The sequence below is a fragment of the Anguilla rostrata genome, unplaced genomic scaffold, assembly GCF_018555375.3.
Source record: "Anguilla rostrata isolate EN2019 unplaced genomic scaffold, ASM1855537v3 scaf0321, whole genome shotgun sequence".
In the NCBI taxonomy this organism is placed as follows: Eukaryota; Metazoa; Chordata; class Actinopteri; order Anguilliformes; family Anguillidae; genus Anguilla; species Anguilla rostrata.
In genome coordinates this window covers 834-21,275 of record NW_026985851.1, presented here as the reverse complement: position 1 = coordinate 21,275, position 20,442 = coordinate 834, and the positions used below count along the sequence as shown (strand labels likewise).

At 38.3% G+C, this 20,442-nt stretch overlaps 1 protein-coding gene across 1 annotated transcript; it reads left to right on the top strand.

Moving 5' to 3' along the window:
• The first annotated feature begins 5,843 nt into the window (after positions 1-5,843).
• On the top strand, positions 5,844-17,852 carry LOC135246442 (B-cell receptor CD22-like). Its single transcript, XM_064319902.1, has 13 exons — positions 5,844-5,886; positions 6,777-7,109; positions 7,197-7,436; positions 7,790-8,059; positions 8,635-8,904; positions 9,829-10,098; positions 11,023-11,292; positions 12,232-12,501; positions 13,420-13,716; positions 14,021-14,102; positions 14,731-14,770; positions 15,737-15,800; positions 17,059-17,852. Exons 1-13 carry the CDS (start codon positions 5,844-5,846, stop codon positions 17,076-17,078), a joined length of 2,469 nt encoding a protein of 822 aa, XP_064175972.1. The 3' UTR covers positions 17,079-17,852.
• The last annotated feature ends 2,590 nt before the right edge of the window (positions 17,853-20,442 follow it).

Sequence of the window (20,442 nt, the reverse complement as noted above, 5' to 3'; positions counted from 1 at the left end):
CAATAGAGAGCCTTGATAGTAGTTGAGAGAAGACATCTTTGATTTTTGCACGCTTCAATTTGTTGCCTTTTTATAAACAGTAAAAAAATGTAAGTACAGTGTTGTTCTCTGATCTACGGATTACAGCGAGTGCTTTATTCTGTGCTAATCTAGTGATCCTAATGGAGATCAGTCTCTCTCACTGCTGAAAGGTGGCTATGTGACCAGTGGGGAAAGCATGCACAGCATTCGTTAAAACAGTAAATTAGCTTTCTTTAAATTAAAATTATGTAAAAAAAAAAAAAATAATGAAAAAAATATATATATACATATATCATTGCATACTGAAAGTAACTCTTTCTTTTATTACTTTCCATGTTATCTGTTAAACACTGAATATCAGTGAATTTTTTGTGGAGTTTTGGTTATGGCTTAAAAAACAAAAGGCAATGATATAAGTTATGTTTTTTATATGTATGTTCAGGCCGATGCAGCCATGCCCCAAACAACCTCAACAGTATTTTTGTAAGCCCTTCTCTCTGCCTCAGGATAACAATTTAGTTACTTCAGTTCTGCTTATTAATGCCACTTTACAGAGGTTACAATATCTATCGGAAGCTGAAATCTATTTAGAATTACTATGATTTGATATAACCCGTTTAACTCATTAGACAGGGAAAGCAAAAAATTAAAGACATATGTTACAGAAAATGGGAATCTAAATCTTACATACAAGATCACATACGTTGTTTAGATGCCCTATAGGTGGACATCTTAAACTGTTTTAAGCTACACTTGTATGTTGTCTAATCTGTGTTTGTCGTTTGCCCGTTTATGTATTGTGTATGCACTGACGCTTTTACACAAATTAAGTTCCTAACAGATAAAGTTATTTTGAATTTGAATTTGGTTTAGAGATTCTAGGCTGAGCAGAATCTTTTTACATTTGTTTTTACCACACATCTGCTGTGAAATATAGAACAAATGATTTATCTTAAGTTCCTGTTTATGCTCAGCTCTGCAACAGAGATGAGTAAATTTCTTTGGCTTCAAGGCATGGGCAGAACTGTAAATGAACTGCATTTACTGGTGTGCTCTATTCCTGAGGAAAATAATAGTCTTTGCCATCATTTAAACTTTTGTGAAACTAAATTATATACTTGAAAATGTGTGTGTGTGTGTGTGTGTGTGCATCTCCTTTGCATAGTCCTCCAGACCCCTGTCTGAAGATATTACAGTCACATATTTTATTATAGTCTGTGCAGATTATAATCTCCAAACTCAAGTCACTTTAAAAGTAAGGTCCTAGATTTTAGTAAAACAGTGTTTTAGTACTTAATTTTATATCGCCTTGTTGTATTGAGCCAAAGTTTAAGTATCTGTCTGCTTTTAGATATTTGAAAGAATGCATATTTTAATTTGTTTTCTTTACATACATTGTTTTATTATGTGTATCAATGTATTACAGATTATTTGAGCATTGTAAAGCACTGTGAACCTCAAACCTCTGTTCTGAAAAATATTATCATTATTTTCTTCATATGGCCATCATGTCTTGCCTGCATTCCATTTAGTTCACATGTGGGGATCAAGTTCATGTCTGTGAAAGATACTATAATAATACTATACAATAGGTTGTATGTAGTAAAAGTCATCTTCATTAAATATCAGAATTGAAATGCAACTAATTATGTGCATGAAGGACCGTATAACAGGCAAAGCCAAACCAAAGTTCTAAAAGGTCACATGAACATCAACCACAGAAACAGCTCTGCTCCACCCCAACTGAACTGAGGTGTGAAATAAAATAAAGAATAGAACAGGCTGAAGGAAGTGAGCAGCGCTTTAACTGTCTGTGGTCAGGGTAGTTCTCGCCTGAAATTAGGCAGCTTCACCCACAGCCGCGCCCGCTCTGCACAAAAGAGCCAAGCAGGGGCACCTCACAGTACCCGCTTTGAGGCACCACAGCTGTGATACTTTCACAAAGATAACTACGCCTGTCTGCTCCTATTATCTTCTGCAAAAGTAAGTGCAATCTATATGTTGATCTGGGGGTTATAGGCTAGGCTACAGCAGCAAAATATTGTCATTCGCATTGGATCATGGTTCCCTCTTTTTTCTGGCTTTTAAGCTACTGTTAACATATTTTACACAGCTGTGATGCTCATGTAGCTCTTTAATGTTTTTATATTCATTATTGTGTACCAATATTTCAAGTTACACAGTGAAGTTGCATTCTTGTAAAATAATCTTTGTTGTCCATAATTTGATTTTATATTGTCATTCTGCAACGATGCTAAACTGCATGAGCTACTGCCTGTCTTGGCCAGGACACTCTTGGAAAAGAGATTTTGAATCTCAACGAGACTCTCCTGGTTAAAGTAAAATGTAATAATATTTACAAATAGAAACAATTATTCTTAAATCTTTGCATACATCACAGTCAGTCTGCCGTGTTCAGAAATATGAGCCTGCCAGCAGGGCCGTTTCAGACAGTTTGACAACCGTTAAGATCACACCTCCTCTACCAGCGTAAGTGCATGATTTAGCCCTGTTTTTTTCTTAATGGCTGTTAACACATTTTTTCATTGAGTTGTAAAAGTATGTACATTATTCAATAGAGTGCCTTGATAGAAATTGAGAGAAGTCATCTTTGATTTTTGTAAGCTTAAATTCATTGCGTTTTTTTAAACAGTGGAGAAATTTAAGTACAGTGTTGTTGTTCTCTGATCTACGGATTACAGCGAGTGCTTTATTCTGTGCTAATCTAGTGATCCTAATGGAGATCAGTCTCTCTCACTGCTGAAAGGTGGCTATGTGACCAGTGGGTAAAACATGCACAGCATTCGTTAAAACAGTAAATTTGCTTTCTTAAAATTAAAATAATGTAAAAATAAATAATAATAATAACAAAAATAAAAACAAAAAAAAGATAATTGTTTTCTGACAGCAACTCTTTATTTTATTACTTTCCATGCTATCTGTTAAAAGCTTAATATCAATGATTTTTTTTTGTGGAATTTTGGTTATGGCTTAAAAAACAAAATAAATAATATAAGTTATGTTTTTTTATATATATGTTCAGGCCGATGCAGCCATGCTCTAAACAACCTCAACAGTATTTTTGTAAGCCCTTCTCTCTGACTCAGGTAAACAATTTAGTTACTTCAGTTCTGCTTATTAATGCCAGTTTACAGAGGTTACAATATCTATCAGAAGCTAAAATCTATTTAGAATTACTATGATTTGATTTAACCTGTTTAACTCATTAGACAGGGAAAGCAAAAATTAAAGACATATGTTACAGGAAATGACAATCTAAATCGTATACACACGGTCACATACGTTGTTTAGATGCCCTATAGACGGTCATCTGTTTTAATCTACACTTGTATGTTGCATAATCTGTGTTTGTTGTTTGTCCGGTTATGTGCTGAGCATGCACTGATGCTTTTGCACAAATGATATTCCTAACGGATAAATAAAGTTATTTTGAATTTTAATTTGAATTTGTTTTAGGGATTCTAGGATGATCAGAACCTTTTTTCATTTGTTTTTACCATAAATCTGCTTTGAAATGTAGAGCATAGAAATTATCTGAAGTTCCTGTTCATGCTCAGCTCTGCAACAGAGATGAGTAGATTTCTTTGGCTTCATGACATGGGCAGAACTGTAAATGAACTGCATTTACTGGTGTGCTCTATTCCTGAAGAAAAGGATAAATTTAGCCATCATTTAAACTTTTGTGAGACTAAATTTTATTGTTGAAATAATGTGTGTGTGTGTGTGTGTGTGTGTGTGTGTGCGCGTATAGTCTCCTTTGCATAGTCCTCCAGACCCCTGTCTGAAGATATTACAGTCTCATATTGTATTATAGTCTGCACAGATTATAATCTCCAAACTCAAGTCACTTTTAAAGGTAAGGTCCTAGATGTTTTTAAAACAGTGTTTTAGTACTTAATTTAGAATTGCCTTGTTGTATTGATCACATATTTAAGTTTCTGTCTGGTTTTAGATATTTGAAAGAATGCATATTAATATTTGTTTTCTTCACATACATTGTTTCATTTTGTGTATCAATGTATTAAGGTTTATTTGAGCATTGTAAAACACTGTGAACCTCAGACCTCTGTTCTGAAAAATATTATCATTATTTTCTTCATATGGCCATCATGTTTTGCCTGCATTCCATTTATTTCACATGGGGATCAAGTTCATCTCTTTGAAAGATACTATAATAATACTATACAATAGGTCGTATGTAGTGAAAGTCATCTTTATGAAATATCAGCATTGAAACGCAACTATTTATGTGTATGAAGGACCGTATAACAGGCAAAGCAAAACCAAAGTTCTAAAAGGTCACATGAACATCAACCACAGAAACAGCGCTGCTCCACCCCAACTGAACTGAGGTGTGGAATAAAATAAAGAATAGAACAGGCTGCAGGAAGTGAGCAGCGCTTTAACTGTCTGTGGTCAGAGTCACACTCTGGACCCCCAAACCACTGTCCACTCCTTTCATCTTCTGTGAAAGTACAGTGTGTGCAATCTTTATGTTAATAAGCGGGTTATAGACCAAGCATCAGCAGCGTTTTGTTGATGTTCCAGCTTCATGTCAAAAAACCGATGCATGAAACTTAAACACTACTGAGCTACATATGGTAGCAATGATAAAGCATGCTGTTTGTGGCAGTAAAATTTACCTAGGAGGGATAGATGGATGCAATACATTCAATCTACCTGTAGATGGGGCAATTATTAAAATCGATGAGTCCTGTATGTACATTTCAGATGAATTTCTTGGAAGATCTTTTACTAAACTGAATTAAATAATCTGGTTTAGGTAATGGATTTTGTATAGGGCTCCTGAATGTATGAGTGTTTACCTGTGCCTGATGCCTATCACACCTTTTACAGTCACTTTTATTTTAACCTCTACTGTACATGTATTGGAATAGGGGTGGCACGGTGGTGCAGTGGGTAGCACTGTCGCCTCACAGTAAGAAGGCACTGGGTTTAAATCTCAGCTTGGGGCCTTTCTGTATAGAGTTTGCATGTACCTCCGGGTACTCCGGTTGCCTCCCTCCAAAAACATGCAAATAGGCCAATTGGAGACTCTAAATTGCCCGTAGGTATGAATGTGTGAGTTGACATCTGAATTTCAATACAGTGGGGGCAAAGAAATGAAAATTACCCAGTCTTTTTGAAAAGGCACTACTGGTCCAGTCCAGACACAAAGCAAAAGACTGTGTTTATTTTCTTCAGACGATATTATCTGATAAAATCTAAAACATGTATCACCTTCAGGAAGTGAGTCAGATCTCTAACACATTCTACTTTTATATTTAGTGTGAAGCATTGTATTTACGATCATATTCATCCACACTGCTCTGTCTGCAAAGCTATTTAATACTAATGGCTCATTAGCAAACCACTGAGGCCAAATCAGAATTTTCTCCTGGTAAGTGTGTTATCATATCATTTAATTTAGTCAAAACTACGTCACAATATTTTTTGGTGCAAGATGATTAAACTGGAATCAAATATAAAATAAAATGCATTTTAGGACTATAAACAATTGCTGCTGCTTCCATACAAATTTCATTCATCAAGTAAAAGGCTGTTTGAGTCTCTGATTTCTGGAATCTTTGTGAGATCTTCAAAAAACCCAAAGCATTTTTAGGCATTAGCAGCACATTAACTCACTGTGTATGCTTGTGTAGTAATTGTTATTCTGGTATTTCTGCAAATTAATAGAATGTTCTGACAGTCGTTGTTTGTACTCTTTATGTTCACAGTGTAAATTATAATCAAGACCTGTATATGTGTATTTGGATAAATATTTTAAATGTGATGCAGCCATGCTCTTCAATACCTTGTTGGTAATCGTCCTCTCCGTGTCAGGTAAATTGTTTGTGTGTTTTCTTCCAAATGTTTTAATGTTTCAGTCTACATATATAGTATTTATCAGCATGTGTTCCTATTTATTAGTCTCCCTTCATTAACTCAATCAGAAGCAACAAAAGTGAATGCATTTAAATTGCCTTAAAGAATATATGTAATTAATATAAAATAATGTTCTACAGTACATTAGTTTAGAGTAGTGCAACATCACTCATCTGAAAAGAGAGGGGAAAAAGAAAGAACTGATAAGATGAAGTTCCTCTTCACACTCAGCGTTGAAACTGAGACAGAGGCATGATATAAAATATCTGTGGCTGTACTAAATGCTGTTGGTTGTGCATGTTGCATTCTTAGAATGACGACACAAGTATTCCGGTGCCACGTTTTAATGAAAGCAGTTTGTTTTCACTGCAAGCAAAACATAACAGTTTTGGGCCGAAGGTATATGCAGACAATTGCTCTTAACTTGCTTGATTTGCTACTACATTCTAGCAAAGCTAGCTACTAAGCAAGACTTCCTGTACTTGCGAATCTCACATTGATCGGCGGCTACTGCCATCTACTGACATCAGTTAGTATTGAAATACAAGTACAATTATTGATGTTCCATTGTTTTGGAGAGGTTAGGTGCACTTGCTTTAAAGTTTTGTTAATTGAATCTCTTAGCAGTCATGTTGCGAACAAATATGTGTTTTAAAGGATTTCTGAGCAGTGTGTTTGTGTGTGCGTGCGTGAATTTGTGTGTGTGTGTGTGTGTGCATTTGCATATGTGTGCGCATGTGTGTGTGTATGTGTATGTATACATATGTTCGTGTGTATGCGTGCGCATGTGTGTGTGTGTGTGTGTATGTGCATGTATATGTGTCTGCATGTGTGTTTGTATTTTTCAGGTGTTCTGAGCCAGGAGGGATGGGGAGTGACTTACTCCTCTCAGAGAATCTGTGCCTTAAAGGGGTCTTCAGTAAACATGAGCTGCACTTACTCATGTCCCACATCTGACACAGTGCGGAAAACATTCTGGGTTATTCCCCAGAACAGTCTACAGGACCTGTCCCAGGCCCCAGAGTACTCTCAGCGTGTGGAGTACCTGGGGAAACAGAACAGTGACTGCGCTTTCAGAATAAACCAACTGAGAATAACTGATTCAGGAACATACGGATTCAGGTTCCTGACCGCCAGTAATAATTTTACTGGAAAACCTGGTGTCACATTGGAAGTCACTGGTAATTATTTTATGCTATGAACTCAGAGGATTCTCTACCCACAAGTATGACTGGAAGCTTTATACAGGTTTAATTTGCTGTTTGCAGATCTACAGGTGATGGTGAATCCTGACACAGAGACAGTGGTACAGAGTGTGACACTGACCTGTAGAACCACCTGCACTCTGACTGGCAGCCCAGCCTTCATCTGGTACAGGGACGGATCTCCTCTGTCCTTCACTGATCAGAGTCACCAGTTCAGAGCCAGCAGTGAAGATGCAAGCAAATACTCCTGTGCTGTAAAAGGCTATGAGCTTCAGTCCCCTGCAGTGGCTCTTAATGTGAGATGTGAGTACCAGAGGCCAAACGTCTTCAAATCTCACAGTTTTGAAAGTGTTCAACTATAAATATTAAGCTAAATTGTACAGATTATACTATGCTGCATGTAAATGTTCTGTCATTATAGCGTGAAACATGAAACGTCAATACCTGAAAACATGCCATAATGCAATGATGGGAAAACAGTCCTTACAGTATGCCTGAGTCAGGTTAAAATTTCACATGAAACTACAAACCATTGTTCCCTCCTTCAGATTCTCCCAAGAGCATCTCAGTATCAGTATATCAGTACATTTATATTGATGTCACCCCTCAGTGTGACATCTATATACAACTGCAGAACGGGTTATTTTCTCTTTCAGATCCTCCTAAGAACACCTCAGTATCAGTGAGCCCCTCTGGTGAAATAGTGGAGGGCAGTTCAGTGACTCTGACCTGCAGCAGTGATGCCAGCCCACCACTGCAGAGATACACCTGGTATAAGAATAATAGAGCTGAATCCTCATTGGGAGGATCAAAATGGAGTTATACCATTAATAACATCCAATCCTGGGATGCTGGAGAATACTACTGTGAGGCAGAGAATGTGATTGGGACAGACACATCTCCTCATATAAATCTCAAAGTGCTGTGTGAGTAATTCTGCACTGTCATTTAGAATGGCTTGGATGGGCAGCATCTTCTGTGAAAATAGCCTATGCATATATTTCTGAATGCTGCAGCCTGTTTGTTACGCTATAAAGGAGATGAACATACAGTTTGATGTACTGCTGGGTGATATCATTAAAACATATGATGTAAAACATCGCACCTCATTGATTAATGTTGCATAAGTAACCAAAAAAAAAAAAAAGTTGAATTATTTAAAGGACAAAGTGCACCATGGATAGAATAAATATTGCTCCAGGTGAGGTCATTACCCCTCACAATGCTGGGTGGGGAAAAGCCGTAACAATACCTTCATATAACTTCACATAAAATAATTCACTTCACAGGTACATATCAGTCTACAAGACAGAACCATGTAATAATATCTGATAAGGTCTGTCTCTCATACTTTTGTCTCTGCTAGTGTTTTGAGACGCAACACAGTGAGTGAGAAATTATATGGAATTGAGCACATTTTTCTAATGACTTTAGATGCTCCCAAGAATACCTCTGCGTGACTTTTATTTAAAACTCCAAGACCTGTTATTTTCTCTTTCAGATCCTCCGAAGAGCGTCTCAGTATCAGTGCCCCCCTCTGGTGAAATAGTGGAGGGCAGTTCAGTGACTCTGACCTGCAGCAGTGATGCCAACCCACCAGTGCAGAGATACACCTGGTATAAGAAGACTGGATCTGCATTCTCGAGGAGAGGATCAGAACAGAGTTACACCATTAATGAAATCAAATCTTGGGATGCTGGAGAATACTACTGTGAGGCAGTGAATGTGATTGGGACAGGAAGATCTCCTCCTATACGTGTTTATGTGCAATGTGAGTATATCAGTGCATCTCAGCTTCAGACACACAGAGCAGAGAGTCAGTATCTCCTGAGTGTCTTTGGGTAACTTCACAGCAGTAAGACACTGAGTAAAGCAGTCACACTGACCAGTGGAGGAGAAATCAGATATAATTACATTATCATACAGTGATGAGTCTGATCATACTGACATGTCTTAGGTAAAACATGTAGTCATTTTGAGTTTGCAAAGGGCAAAAAAGGTACCAGATGTAGCTGTTCAACTTTTAAAAATGAAGTTATCATTATTAATGAAGATGCTAAAAAGACATCTAAATACTTCTGTCACTTTTTAAAACTTGATTCTGCTGTGTCATTTTCCAACTACCATAGAAAGCTACAGTATATCCAGTTCATTTTGTAACAAAGCATGACATACTGGGATATTTACTGTAACAGGTTCTGCAGTCCTTTTCCCCTCAAACCACACAATCCGTCGTTGTTACAGGCACCCAGGCTTTATTGTTCGCTCGATACCAAAAACACGGAAACAAAAACAAAACAAAACACACACGATAAGGACAGGGATTAGATGGCATGCCGCTCCCGCGTGCGTCTCTCATTCCAACACCCCGGTCTCACTGCAGGCAGATCATATAAACTATTACCAATCAATTGCAATTGCAAACAGGCGTGGTTGTAAGCCAGCTATACTGCTCCCACTCCGTCTGCAGATGGCGCCCTAACCACACCACTGCTCCACATCACATTGTGAGATTTCAGCTCCATTATAAACATTACTTTGAAATGAATGCCTCTGCTAGTGTATTGAAATGCAACACAGTGAGTGAGAAATTATATGGAATTGAGCACATTTTTCTAATGATTTTAGATGCTCCCAAGAATACCTCAGTGTGACTTTTCTTTAACACTGCAAGACCTGTTATTTTCTTTTTCAGATTCTCCTAAGAGCGTCTCAGTATCAGTGAGTCCCTCTGGTGAAATAGTGGAGGGCAGTTCAGTGACTCTGACCTGCAAGAGTGATGCCAACCCACCAGTGCACAAATATACCTGGTATAAGAAGACTGGATTTCAATTCTCGAGGAGAGGATCAGAACAGAGTTACACCATTAATAAAATCAAATCTGGGGATGCTGGAGAATACTACTGTGAGGCACAGAATAAGATTGGGATAAATGAATGTCCTCCTAAACGTCTTGATGTGCAGTGTGAGTATATCAGTGCATCTCAGCTTCATACACACAGAGCAGAGAGTCAGTATCTCCTGAGTGTCTTTGGGTAACTTCACAGCAGTAAGACACTGAGTAAAGCAGTCACACTGGCCAGTGGAGGAGAAATCAGGTATAATTACATTATCATACAATGATCAGTCTGATCATACTGACATGTCTTAAGTAAAACATGTAGTCATTTAGAATTTGCAAAGGGCAAAAAAGATACCACATGCTGCTGTTCAACTTTAAAAAATGAAGTTATCATTATAAATGAAGATGCTAAAAAGACATCTAAATACTTCTGTCTCTTTTTAAAACTTGATTCTGCTGTGTCATTTTCCAACTACCATAGAAAGCTACAGTATATCCAGTTCATTTTGTAACAAAGCATGATATACTGGGATATTTACTGTAACAGGTTCTGCAGTCCTTTTCCCCACAAACCACAAAATCCGTCGTTGTTACAGGCACCCAGGCTTTATTGTGCGCTCGATACCAAAAACATGGAAACAAAAACAAAACAAAACACACACGATAAGGACAGGGATTAGATGGCATGCCGCTCCCGCGTGCGTCTCTCATTCCAGCACCCCGGTCTCACTGCAGGCAGAGCATATGAACTATTACCAATCAATTGTAATTGCAAACAGGCGTGGTTGTATGCCAGCTATACTGCTCCCACTCCGCCTGCAGATGGCGCCCTAACCACACCACTGCTCCACATCACATTGTGAGATTTCAGCTCCATTATAAACATTACTTTGAAATAAATGTCTCTGCTAGTGTTTTGAGATGCAACACAGTGAGTGAGAAATTATATGGAATTGAGCACATTTTTCTAATGATTTTAGATGCTCCCAAGAATACCTCAGTGTGACTTTTCTTTAACACTGCAAGACCTGTTATTTTCTTTTTCAGATTCTCCTAAGAGCGTCTCAGTATCAGTGAGTCCCTCTGGTGAAATAGTGGAGGGCAGTTCAGTGACTCTGACCTGCAGCAGTGATGCCAACCCACCAGTGCACAAATATACCTGGTATAAGAAGACTGGATTTACATTCTCGAGGAGAGGATCAGAACGGAGTTACACCATTAATAAAATCAAATCTGGGGATGCTGGAGAATACTACTGTGAGGCACAGAATAGGATTGGGATAAAAGAATCTCCTCCTAAACGTCTTGATGTGCAGTGTGAGTATATCAGTGCATCTCAGCTTCATACACACAGAGCAGAGAGTCAGTATCTCCTGAGTGTCTTTGGGTAACTTCACAGCAGTAAGACACTGAGTAAAGCAGTCACACTGGCCAGTGGAGGAGAAATCAGATATAATTACATTATCATACAGTGATGAGCCTGATCATACTGACATGTCTTAGGTAAAACGTGTAGTCATTTTGAGTTTGCAAAGGGCAAAAAAGGTACCACATGCTGCTGTTCAACTTTAAAAAATGAAGTTATCATTATTAATGAAGATGCTAAAAAGACATCTAAATACTTCTGTCACTTTTTAAAACTTGATTCTGCTGTGTCATTTTCCAACTACCATAAAAGGCTACAGTATATCCAGTTCATTATGTAACAAAGCATGATATACTGGGATATTTACTGTAACAGGTTCTGCAGTCCTTTTCCCCACAAACCACACAATCCGTCGTTGTTAGAGGCATTGTGCTATTGTGCGTTATTGTGTGTTATTGTGCGCTCGATACCAAAAACATGGAAACAAAAACAAAACAAAACACACACGATAAGGACGGGGATTAGATGGCATGCCGCTCCCGCGTGCGTCTCTCATTCCAGCACCCCGGTCACACTGCAGGCAGAGCATATAAACTATTACCAATCAATTGTAACTGCAAACAGGCATGGTTGTTAGCCAGCTGTACTGCTCCCACTTTGCCTGCAGATGGCGCCCTATCCACACAACTCCTCCACATCACATTTTGAGATTTCAGCTCCATTATAAACATTATTTTGAAATAAATGTCTCTGCTAGTGTTTTGAGATGCAACACAGTGAGTGAGAAATCATGGAATTTAACACATTTTTCTGATGATTTTAGATGCTCCCAAGAATTCCTCAGTGTGACTTTTATTTAAAACTGCAGGACCTGTTATTTTCTCTTTCAGATCCTCCGAAGAGCGTCTCAGTATCAGTGAGTCCCTCTGGTGAAATAGTGGAGGGCAGTTCAGTGACTCTGACCTGCAAGAGTGATGCCAACCCACCAGTGCACATATATACCTGGTATAAGAAGACTGGATTTCCATTCTCGAGGAGAGGATCAGAACAGAGTTACACCATTAATAAAATCAAATCTGGGGATGCTGGAGAATACTACTGTGAGGCACAGAATAAGATTGGGATAAAAGAATCTCCTCCTAAACGTCTTGATGTGCAGTGTGAGTATATCAGTGCATCTCAGCTTCATACACACAGAGCAGAGAGTCAGTATCTCCTGAGTGTCTTTGGGCAACTTCACAGCAGTAAGACACTGAGTAAAGCAGTCACACTGGCCAGTGGAGGAGAAATCAGATATAATTACATTATCATACAATGATCAGTCTGATCATACTGACATGTCTTAGGTAAAACATGTAGTCATTTTGAGTTTGCAAAGGGCAAAAAAGATACCACATGCAGCTGTTCAACTTTAAAAAATGAAGTTATCATTATTAATGAAGATTCTAAAAAGACATCTAAATACTTCTGTCACTTTTAAAAACTTGATTCTGCTGTGTCATTTTCCAACTACCATAAAAAGCTACAGTATATCCAGTTCATTATGTAACAAAGCATGAGATACTGGGATATTTACTGTAACAGGTTCTGCAGTACTTTTCCCCACAAACCACACAATCCGTCGTTGTTAGAGGCACCAAGGCTTTATTGTGCGCTCGATACCAAAAACATGGAAACAAAACAAAACACAGACGATAAGGACGGGGATTAGATGGCATGCCGCTCCCGCGTGCGTCTCTCATTCCAGCATCCCGGTCTCACTGCAGGCAGAGCATATAAACCATTACCAATCAATTGTAACTGCAAACAGTCGTGGTTGTTAGCCAGCTATACTGCTCCCACTCTGCCTGCAGATGATGCCCTAACCACACCACCGCTCCACATCACATTGTGAGATTTCAGCTCCATTATAAACATTACTTTGAAATAAATGTCTCTACTAGTGTTTTGAGACGCAACACAATGACTGAGAAATTATATGGAATTTAACACATTTTTCTAATGATTTTAGATGCTCCCAAGAACACCTCAGTGTGACTTTTATTTAAAACTGCAAGACCTGTTATTTTCTCTTTCAGATCCTCCGAAGAGCGTCTCAGTATCAGTGAGCCCCTCTGGTGAAATAGAGGAGGGCAGTTCAGTGACTCTCACCTGCAGCAGCGATGCCAACCCACCAGTGAAGAGATACACCTGGTATCAGAATAATAGAACTGTCTCCTCAGAGACAGGAGGACCAGTGGACAGTTACACCATTAAAAACATCACACTGCAGGATGCAGGAGAATACTACTGTGAGGCAGGGAATGGGATTGGGACAAACAGATCTCCTCCTAAACGTCTTGATGTGCAGTCTGCTCTACAGGTCACAGTGCAAGGTAGGACCAGAACATATTTGATACAATATTTTACGTGATACTTATTATGATCCTGAGGCTACAAAGCAATGCTGATCATGATACAGAGGGTACGATCTGAAATGGATCACAATAGATGATAGTGCAGTGTCACAAAAAATTTCACCATGCCTATGTTGCTTAAAATTCAGATGTACAGTAAGTTCTAGTAAAGATAAGCACAGATGGGTATATTTTTTCATTCATAAACTTTCACCTTACAGGCTGTCAAATGAACACTGCTATAGCATATCTGACACGGGTACATCTCTCTGACTTTGCTTAGGAGGTCAGTCACTGATCGCGGCTGCAGCTGTGGGAGTGGCTGCCATTTTGGCTCTTGTGTTTCTGGGTGTTGTGTGCGTGAGGTACGTGGCTGAAAATGGGTCGGTTTGTGAAGTGTGAATTGTGTCTGATTTAGACTCACAGTTTAGAACAAGTGTACATTTCTGTAGAATCTTGTTGTCATGCACTAACTACATTACATCATGCTGATGCCATATCCCCCCCTCTAATGTCTGATTAGAGCTTAGACCACTGCATTATTAGTCATTTTATTTTATTGCGATGTCGATTTTCATACACTATGACTGATGGGTTTTAGTGTCCCAATAATTTTAATATCAGACCTATATTATGGGGTAACAAAATCCCATTAAAGCTTGTTCCTAATATGAATCATGTGGACAGCTGCAGGCCATGATGAAGTCTTGACAAACACATCAATTTGCCCTTGAGCTGCAGTCAGTGTTGGTTTGAATAAAGCAGAACTACATTTACTGGGCAGGAAGAAGCCTCTCATAACTCAGGCTCATTTCCTGTGACCAAATGACATCTGAATAATAAAAAATATACACATACATGGGCACTACTGCCTCAGCAATACACATCATTCAAACAAATGCAAATTGTTGTTTGCACAAGAGGGGGTTCTTTAAATATTTGTCTGAAGGTTGATTTACTTTTTATTTTTATTATTTTTTTCTGAATAATCAGGAGGAGAAAATCAACGAATGAGACAGAAAGGGGCAGGCAGGTGAGTCAATGAAATCAGTCTGCATATTTGCATACATGTATTTATCTACGGATGTAATATAATTTTATTTGTATACATTGTTTAAGTAAAAACTGAAATTCAATAACACTTTCTATGATGCCTGTCTGTAATCCATTATATACTACTTATAATGCCTTATAGTCTGCTCATAATACAGTATAATTAGAGTTATGAAGACTGTTTAACACTCATAATGCTTTATAACAGTAATCATAAGACATGATTTATTTATTTATATAGCACCTTTCTTACAAATAATTAGAAAAAATAGCAGTGTGTGCCATATGGCCTTGAAGGTTTATTAGATTATGTACAGAGGTTATGATCTTCTCTGTGTCATTTTTCAATGTGTTGACATGCCTAATGGAAATATTTAATTATGTGTATTCCCCTGTAAAGGACAGTATCAGTTTCTCAAATGGGTTTGTAGTATGTGACAGTAACATGCTACACAGTACAATACTGCTTATGTGCATGTAATAATCTGTTCATTACATACAGAGGCAGGGAGAGTGACTTGTACTTTATGTGTTGTATTCACCTGTTTCAGTGAATAAATACAAAGAGATTATTGTTGTGATGATGGTTTATTGCTATTGGTTATTGAAAATATATGCTTTGAAATGAATGGAGTATTTCAGTGTGAAATCTTTCCAAGATGTTAAGAAAACCCACTGTAAAATTGGTCATTATAGAGAGAAAATAAATTGTATTAAGTGTATTACATTTGTATGTCTGGTTCAGTTGATATTTAACTGCTGATGGCATTTATTTGAAAATGAAACATTGATTCATTAGCTGATTTTTTTATATCAGGCTAAATGCATGTTTTGACGTTAATGGGGGCGAGTAGATCACTCCAGCTCTGAGGAGCTCACTGAAATGAACAGGACCTTTCTGTGGAACTTTCCCATCCTTCTCCTGCCTCTTTTCTTTACCCTGCAGGGGAATAAAAGCCCCATTTTTGGCAACGTCTCAGGGATGGCAATGAGTCACACTGGAACACAGGGTACGGACAGAGACGACGTGAAGTTCCCTCTACGCTCTGTTCAGCCCGCTAACACCCGCAACCAGGAAGAGCTTCTACCCTCCACTGTTCAAAAGCCACTCCCCAGTGTGAGGAGGGTGTTCAGTACGCCAGCATCCAGATCCGCCCTCCAGTGCTGCCCCAGGTGAGAATATCCCACCTTTATACTACTGTGCTGACTGTCGCTGTGTCAGGTCTATTATCTCTCTCCAGAAGCTTTTATCATAGACTGCTCTCTCTGACTGGAGCCAGACGAGGCCTCTATGGAGTCAGCAGGAGAACGACCCTCACTGGATAGACCAGAGTTTCTCACTGGATAGACCAGAGTGTCTCACTGGACAGACAAGAGAGTTTCACTGGACAGACCAGAGTGTCTCACTGGACAGACAAGAGAGTTTCACTGGATAGACCAGAGTGTCTCACTGTGTTATAGACCAGTGTCTCAGGATAGACCGAATGTCTCACTGTAACAGGTATCAGCAGACAGAGTGTCTCACTGACACAGAGTTCATGGATAGCCAGAGGTCTCACTGGATGCAGAGTGAATATGGAAGCGGATGGGTGTGCTGTGATTTATTTGGGAAAAAAATAAAAAAGTATTAGATTCTAACCATAGTAGATGTGTACATTTAGTCAGCGTGTACAATATTAGAAATTAATGATAGCCAAACAAACGTGCATCATTAAACACTTGGTCATGAAGCATTGTACAAACAAACATTGAAACAAAAACAAATGAGCATTTCTGAGATTCCAGTACTTCTCAGTACATCTGTAACAGTTTATACATTATGTGTTCGTAGGACCGGGTGTTGCCTTGATGACACTATTTCTATATTTTGGTTGTTGTTTGTTGCAGCCCCAAAGCCAGTTCAAGTATTTTAAAATGTTGCAATCTCTCGCTGCTGCTTTGCTAAGAACTTCTCTGCCTGGTCAAAAGAAGAACGTGGTAATACGAGGACTGGATGTTCCACTGATCTAGATTCATCATTTGGTTTGTTCAGCTTGTCAACTTTCTTCTCTTTTCATCTCCCTGCTGTGTGACCTCAGCCTATGACATCACACTGATGTAATGTTTTCCAAAATGACAGATAACTGTTCTGTGGCTAAAGCTTCTGCTTGTGCTTCATGTTGCAAGGTGTGTCTAAATGTGATAAAGGCTCAGGCAAGATTGACTGAAATGAGAATGAGAATCTCTGTGATTTTAATAGAGTCTAAATGCGCTGTTTTCTCCATGCAGGTCACCAGCCCCATCCGTAAAGGAAGACTGTGTTCTCTACAGCACACTTCGAAAACTGGACATGTGAAAATAAACCAGGAAGATATCTTGCTTCATAAACTGTGGACCAATGCTGGTTATTCAGTGTAAATTTGGACATTTTTTTGAATGTGTGAGCATTTTCTGAGTTTTTTCTTGAACTTTAAACAGCAGATTGTCTGCAAAGTAATCCTCAAGCGGTATGAACCAAACATTTCCTTCACTGGATGATACATTTAAGAGTATTTATTAAAACCAGTGAACATAAACTCTCCTCATGAACTCAGGTCACATGACTGTGCCTTTGTCACATGACCAGGATGACTGTGGTTATTGGGTCTGCAAAGATGTACTCAGAATGGATCATTCCTTTGGCATTCTATCAACATTTACATGCATAACAGCTCATGTCTTCATATTGTACACAAAGTATTATCAAGAAGTTGGTGCCTGAAAGCCATTATCATTGCTGAATGTATTCGTTGGCCAAGTATACTGGAGAATTGAGCTCTATATATAATTCAATTTTTTTATTTTTTTTATTAATACTTGTATAACATTTACTTTACTATGACATTCTTGTGCACATTTTGTGATTATATTATGCTTATTACTGAACTGATCCCATCTAGAGTATAAATTCACATGAGGTGAATTTGTTTTTCACATTCTTAGTGTTTATTTTTTTACTACCAAACGTTAGAATTCAGAGCATACCTTGAATTTTTTAAACAATCATTCAATGAAACAAACAAAATTAACCTATGCTTGAAGAATTTTTAAGTAAACCGTGTACTGTAGGTGTTACCCCCTGGGTTCTGCTGATGGAATAGAACATGTGCAGGTAAGGCACTAAACAGGTACTTTAAAAAACATCCCACAGGGCCTGCTGGATTTCCAAATGAAACAAGGCATATTTTATATATATAATATATATATATATTATATATATATAGCAGACACAGGATGGGTAAGGAACCAGTGGAAAATTAGCAAATGATGTCATCAGTACTGTCATTATGTTTTAGTACGGGTGAGACCTGCACCACATTGAGTTAAATGAAATAATAGAAATATATTTTTATAAACTGTTAAAAAAAAAAAAAAAAAAAAAAAAACTATAACACCCAGATTCAAGTAGATTCTGTTTGTGGCAGTGAAATTAACCTCAGGAGGAGAGATGAATGCAGTGCACCTTTTCTGCCTGTAGATGGCACTATTACTGCAGTACATGAGTCCTGTCTGAGCGTTTCAGATCGATTTCCCCCAAGATCATTTGCGAAGCTGAATTAAGTAATCTGGTTTAGGTAATGGTTTTTTGTATGGGGCTCCTGAACCTAAGAGTGTTTACCTGTGCCTGATGCCTATCACACCTTTTGCAGACTCATTAATATTAAGCTCTTCTGCTTTTACAGACTGTTTACACTGTACATGTATTGGAATAGGACAAGCCTCAGACCTTAGCAACAATGTACGCATTAGCAGATAGCTTCCTGCTAGTAGCTTTAGTTCACATTGCCAATGCAGTCACAGATGTTTTAATTCAGTCATGCACATGCAGCTGGATGCATATTTTTATTTGTTATTGTTTTACAAGGTCTGAAATAAAGACAAAATTAATCTGGGAACAGGCAGAGATGCTGAAATGAAAAAAAAAAAACAGAAACAATGTCTGTATTAATTGCACATCAGTGAATGGAATAAAGGTCTCAAGTGAATTCATACATGTGCTTATGTGAGATGTGAGATTGAACTGCTGTACCCATTTAAATGGTTTGTGGACTGGGAAGGCCTCTGTTAGAGAGAGGATGGTGCAAGTGGGGGGACAGAAAAGCACAGAGACAGGGGAGTGTTTTCAGGTATTTTTGTTGGGGGGAAAGGGTACCAGCTTTCCAGAGAGTTTTAAGAGTGATCGATAAGCAGTGCTGTATTGTAAGTTATAGTAGTGATAGCCCGTCCACACATTTCCAAGGAATAAACAAGTCAAAGGCAGAATTCCTGTGCTAGCTGGCCGAGTATTTGCTCACGCTACAGAAACACGGCAACGACGAAGCACTTACCCACGGCCTTACGCCATGTTGTTTACATGCGTGTGCATGCGTGTGCATTGAAGTGTGCACGTCAGCATGTCTGTCTTATAGAGCGTGTGGATTCAGGAATATTTACAAATGCAAAGTTTGACTTCATTATTGCATATGTCAAAATGGATCAGGAATTATGCCTGTAAGCAGAATTGTTATGTTTATTTTATAATATCCAAAATAAACATAAATGCAATTGATTGGGATTAAGAACAGCTGTTGTCATTGATATTCATATTGGTATCTGAATCTCAATAAGAGAGTGGAGTTACCCAGCCTTTTAAAAATGTACAGTTAGTCCTGACCAGACGCAAAGCTAATGACTGCGTTTGTTCTGCCATTTTTATCAGTTAACTTTTAAAATGTGCAAGACTTGAAAAAGGGGAAGTGAGTCAGATCTGCACCAGCCAGTCAATCACATTCTACTTTTATATTTAGTGTGAAGAACTTTCTTCACGGTCATATTCAGCCACACTGCTCTATCAGTAAGGCTGTTTTATACTAATGGCTCATTAGTAAACCACTGAGACCAGATCAGAACTCTTTCCCGGTAAATGTATTATCATATTACTTAATTTAGTCTATATTGTGTTACAGCATTTTGTAGTGAATGAAGATTAAACTGGAATCAAATACAAAAATAAAATGTATAAATGATCGCTATTTCTTCCATACAAATAACATTCATCAAGTCACAGCCTGTTTGAGTATCTGCTGTCTGGACTGTGTGAGCTCTTCATTAAAGCCTGAGCATTTAGGGACATTAGCAGCACATTAACTCACTGTGTGAGCGTGTGAAGTATTTGTTAGTCTGGTATTTATGCTAATAAATCGAATACTCTGACAATCTTTGTTTCTGCCATTCATTTTTACAGTGTAAATAATAATCAAGACCTGTATATGTGTATTCTGATGAGTATTTTCAATCTGATGCAGCCATGCTCTTCAAATCCTTGTTGGCAATCGACCTCTCTGTGCCAGGTAAATTGTTTGGGATTTTTCCAAAATGTAGTTCTGATGTTTCAGTCTACATATACAGTATTTGTCAGCATGTGTTTCTGTTTATTAGTCTCCCTTTGTAATGGCTTTCTGTTTTGCAAATTCAATGTAAGCCATGTAAGACGCCTTTGGGACAGCTCTACGTGCTTCACCTCACAAAACACCTTTTTTGCCTTGTACTCACGTTTGCTATGGTCTTGATAGTTGATTTTTGTTTGTATGTATGAGTGTGCATGCGGTGTGTAGTGCAATGGCCTTCAATGAACACTCAAACAAAAGGCTACGA

What these genes read in the sequence shown, in the direction of transcription:
- LOC135246442 (XM_064319902.1), top strand. Translation starts at nt 5,844, where the DNA reads ATGCTCTTCAATACCTTGTTGGTAATCGTCCTCTCCGTGTCAG. An exon ending in TAAACGTCTTGATGTGCAGT is followed by an intron (nt 12,502 to 13,419) that starts GTGAGTATATCA and finishes TTTCTCTTTCAG; the next exon opens with ATCCTCCGAAGAGCGTCTCA. An exon ending in CTGGGTGTTGTGTGCGTGAG is followed by an intron (nt 14,103 to 14,730) that starts GTACGTGGCTGA and finishes CTGAATAATCAG; the next exon opens with GAGGAGAAAATCAACGAATG.